This window comes from Echinops telfairi, unplaced genomic scaffold, assembly GCF_000313985.2.
Source record: "Echinops telfairi isolate 266 unplaced genomic scaffold, ASM31398v2 ScPeMD7_7420;HRSCAF=8458, whole genome shotgun sequence".
NCBI classification, from domain to species: domain Eukaryota; kingdom Metazoa; phylum Chordata; class Mammalia; order Afrosoricida; family Tenrecidae; genus Echinops; species Echinops telfairi.
In genome coordinates, this window is record NW_022111320.1 from 24,977,660 (window position 1) to 24,982,447 (window position 4,788).

At 49.7% G+C, this 4,788-nt stretch overlaps 1 protein-coding gene across 1 annotated transcript in view; it reads left to right on the forward strand.

Annotated features, from left to right (window-relative positions):
• The window catches only part of GLB1 (galactosidase beta 1), a 102,872-nt gene that overhangs the window by 41,006 nt on the left and 57,078 nt on the right, over positions 1-4,788 (forward strand). Inside the window, exons 7-9 of the mRNA XM_045297677.1 lie at positions 1,417-1,475; positions 2,841-2,962; positions 3,050-3,090. Coding sequence (XP_045153612.1) covers positions 1,417-1,475; positions 2,841-2,962; positions 3,050-3,090 — 222 coding nt within the window. The remainder of the gene's footprint in view (positions 1-1,416; positions 1,476-2,840; positions 2,963-3,049; positions 3,091-4,788) is intronic.

The following is a 4,788-nucleotide window of genomic DNA, read 5'->3' on the forward strand; positions in this document are numbered from 1 at the left end:
GGGCACCGTAAATAAAGGGAAAAGAGAAAGAGCTCCCCTGGGCTGACCCAGCAGGTCTGGAGCCAAGGCCCAGTGGGTGGAGCATTTCGTGCTGAAGCAGGTGCTCTGTGAAGCGCTGCACAGGAAGTGGCGGTGGGGAGAGAGCCGGTGATTCTCACTGGGGCCAACAGAAGATACTGTGAGTTGGTTTGAAGCACTGTGTGTCTGTGGAGAGAGAGCATGATCGTATCTGTGGGTGACGTGGGGCTGGCGGCCCACCTATCTGGACCCTTGGCTGGCTTCAGTCATCTGTATGGGAGAAGGCCCTTGTCTGGGGGTCTATCACAGGTCTATCCATAATTCAGAAGGCAAAATTAAGACCAGGTGGTTGGGGATGGCAGCTGATTTGCACATTAGAATTCACAGGCGGCTGTGCGGGGCCATCGAGTCCTTGGACTCATAGCAGCCCTGTGGGCTGACATCTTCACAGCCCTCCAGTGATTGATGGAGCCTCTTGGGTGTCAGTCCATCCCACTGATGGTCCTCCTCCTCTCTGCTGACCCTCTACCAAGTGTGATGGCCTTCTCCAGGGTCTGGCCCCTTCTGCTAAGATGTGCAAAGGACATGAGACAGCAGCTTCCCTGGCCGCAAAGAGACTCCACCACATGGTTACGGTCAACTCTAGTTAAAGAGGCAGCTCTTCCCCGTCTTATTTTGAGGGCCTTCCAACCAGAAAGGCTCATCTTCCTGCACTGTCAGACGGCTGTCCCACGGCCTTCATCACGCTTTCGCTGGCTACACTTTTCAGAAATGGACCCCTTCTTCCTAGGCCGTCTCGGTTTGGAAGTCCCCTCAGACCTCTTCACCAGGAGTGATCCTGCTGATACTCGAAATATCAGCGTCACAGCAGCGCGCAAGCCACCACAATATGACAAACTGTCAGACAGGTGGTAGGGGATCCATAGACCATCCCACGAATCGGGGAAAAACACAACTATCCCTCTGGCTTGTGGATTAGTTGGCAAGTATTTGTGGCGCCATTCTGTGCTGTGATGGCGATAAGGAAGTGTCTTCAGAGCTGGCCCTTGCTGTAGGGAGTTTCTGATCTCACTCGATGAAGCAGAGGTCCATGCGAAGAGATGAGAGGACAAGACATGGAGAATGCTTCCCCGGGGAAACGTAGATGAGAAGGCAGGCCTGTGAAGTATACTCCCACGCAGTGTAGTCAGGACCTGTTTAAAGAGGAAGCAGTATTCTGTGGTCCCCACATTAAAGGGACAGGATGAATCTGGTCTGAAACCAACTGGAAGGGCTTTGGACACACAGACTTGTGGGAAGAACAGGGCCTCAGGTTCGCGTCCCACCAAGGGCTCTATGTTGATTTATCATCTTGTCCTTCCCATGACTGACCTTTCTGCTCCCTCTCACAATTTGTAGGCGTCAACATCACAGCGGCCTTCCTAAACCAGAGGAGCGTTGAGCCCAGAGGGCCCTTGGTAAGAGTTGGGCACAAGGAGTGGAGGGACTTGTACCGATTGTGTCACAGCTGTTAGCAGAGGGAGGTTACCTGTGGTAGAAGGGTGGGGAAAGAGCCTTTCTTTGGGCTCTGGGATCAGCACCCAAGACCGGGTGCTCTTAGCCCATATGGAGATGTGAGTCATTACGGAAACAGTGTTCCTCTTTGCAAGCGAGGCCCCACACAGAGTGGCACAGAATGGGCACCCGCGAGCGAGTTCTGCGGTGTGTTAGGCCTGTCTCTTATGCCCTTCATCTCCTTTATTTCTCATAGCGGTGCTCAGACGTGATCTTCCCGTCTCTGTTTCCACAGAAGCTCAGAGAAATGTGCGTCACCTGCCTGAGTCATTCCGCGAGTGGCAGGGCCAGGATCACAGTTCAAGTCTGTGCCCCTAGGGGTCTCTCTGCGACAGACGTTCAATGCCGTTAGTGCATTTCTCTTTCAGCCGTCGAGCTGGTGAAAGGGCAAACGCTGATCTTCTGGGGCTGGAACGGTGCCAGAGTCTGCATTTCTGGACAGACAACCAGGGGATGTGGGTTGGCCGGCCACCCTTTGAGTGACAGGGCTCTATGGCCGGCTGTGTAGGCTCCTGGGAGGTGGTCAGGAGACACAGGTAGTGTCAAGAGGGCTCCAGTCCATCTGCTCTCTCTTCTTGTCCCTGCTCCAGCAGCAGTAGTAGAGGAAGCTTTACTCGGCCAAGTGTAAGAGGTTTCTCCCTAGCAGCTCCGGCTGTCCCACCAGGACACCAGCCTACAACGGCCTGCTGAGTCCCAGCTGTGCTGAGGGAGCAGTGCCGAGCCAGCACTCTAGACCGTGTGTGGAGCGAGCCAGAGCCAAGGCAGTCTCTTGACCTATATATTTGCCCTCCTCCAGACCAACGGTTTGACAGGATTATGGCCGAAAGAAGCATCATGCGATTGGGCCCCTGCTGTGCATTTTACTAGTACAAGGCTCTCACATTTGACGTCAACCAGAGATCTGAAAATCTGGATTCACACCAAGGGTGAACTGGGAGCCGATTCTTTTATGAAATTGCTATTCCGTTCCTTTGCCCAACGAGTTTTCTTGCTGCTAAACCGAGGATGGGTTCATAGAATCTGGATTAGGCACAGCTTCTCAGGAACCCTGGTATTGGGTGAGGCAGAATCTCGCTTTGGGGCCGCTGCCAGGGTTGGCCTCTTTGGTGGGAGTTCAGGCGAAGCTGTGGTGGGGAGGCCTCCCCCGTCCCCAGGTCTAGACTCAGAGCTCCTGCGAGTGACCGTGTGCCATGGTACGGCTGGGTGTTACAGGGCAGCTCCAGTATTCCCACATCTTCAGTCCATCCTAATGTCCTTTCTCTTTGTAGGTCAATTCTGAATTCTACACAGGCTGGCTAGATCACTGGGGCCAACCGCACTCCACAGTCAGTACCCAGGCAGTGGCTTCCTCGCTCTATAACATCCTTGCCCTTGGGGCGAATGTGAATTTGTAAGTGCTCACTGCTCGAGGGGAGGGGCCCTGGAGTGCTGAGGCTCACGGTGGAGGCTTACTGCCTGCTCTCTCTGTTCCCTGCAGGTACATGTTTATCGGTGGGACCAATTTTGCTTACTGGAATGGTAAGTGCAATGCAACACCTACTTGTAGAGAGTTCTTCAGGAATGTTTCTGATGGTTGAGCCGATTGACAGTTTTGAGGTTCTTTTCTCTGTTCTGTTTATGTCTTTTCCTAAATTTTGGTTAATGGGAGAACTACCTATTTTCCCATCATCATCGTCTTTTTGTGGGTAGGGTTTGTCCCCTATGTTTTATTTATTTTGTGGCCGTCACTCTTGAGAGTGCACGTACAAGTCTCAAAACGTGCACGGACTCTGCACTGTGCGCGGACAAGTCAGTACCGCGACAGACGGCGGCCTTCAGGTTGGGCAACAGTCTCGCTCTCCTCTGAGCAGGTCTTCCCTCATTAACATAAACCCAGACCCCGCCCCGCCCCGCCCCCAAGTTTCCGGTGTCATCTTTTGAGTGACAGTTGTCCCTTTGCTGCTGTAAAGATAGTTTGGAAAAGAACCCAATGCTCAAGGCACATCTTTTTCTTTTCTTTTTTAAATTTTGAATCATTTTATTGGGGCTCATACAACTCTTATCACATTTGTGCATTCATTGTCCTCATCATTCTCAAAACATTTTCTTTCAACGTGAGGCTTTGGGATCAACTTCTCTTTTTTTTCCCCCTCCCTCATGAACTCTTGATAATTTGTAGATTATTCTTTTTTCATGTCTTACACTGACCAATGTCTCCCTTCACCTACTTATCTGTTACCCATCCCCCTGGGAGGGGGTTATAAATAGATCATTATGATTGGTTCCCCTTTCAACCCCCACCTTTCCTGTCCCCTCCTGGTATCGCTACTCTCATTATTGGTCCTAAGGGGTTTATCTGTCCTGGATTCCCTGTGTTTCTAGCTCTTATCTGTACCAATGTACATGTTCTGGTCTAGCCAGATTTGTAAGGCAATATTGGGGTCATGATAGTCGGGGGAGGAAGCATTAAAGAACTAGAGGCAAGTGTATGTAAGGCACATCTTTTTCACAAGGTAAATTAAACTACTGTTTATGTTTGTTTGTTTTTAAGACCATTTAATTGGGGGCTCTTACAACTCTTATAACAATCCACATATCAGTTGTATCAGGCATATTTGTACATATGTTGCCATCATTATTTTCTAAACATTTACATTCTATTTGAGCCCTTAGTATCAGCTCCTCTTTTTACCCTCTCCATCCCACCCTCCTGATCTCTTAATAAATTATAAATTCTTATTATTTTCATATCTTACTACTGTTAGGTTTTAAGAAGGCTTCAGGGGACATTTTTGGTTTCAGGTTTAAAGACTACCTCAGAACTTTAACAGACTTTCCGGGGCTCATCCACTCTCCGTGGCTCCAGAAATTCTAGAATCCGTGAGGATTTAGAATTCTGAATCTTACCTGTTTTTATCAGGATTAGTCTACGGAATCTCTGATCAGAATACCCAGTGATGGTAGCTGGGCACCATTAAGTTCTTTTGGTCTCTTGGCAGAGGAGGTGGCTGCTCATGAATGCGATTAGCCCTGCATTTCATATCCTTGTTCTGTTCCGTACCCTCTGTGTTAGTCTGGGTAGACTAGAGAAACAAATCCAGGGGGACTCACATGTGTATAGGAAAGAGCTTTGTATACAAGAGCAATGGAACATTGAGAAAACATCCCAGCCCGGTCCATATGAAGTCCATAAGTCTGATATTAGCCAATATGTCCAATACCAGTTTATAAGTTCCT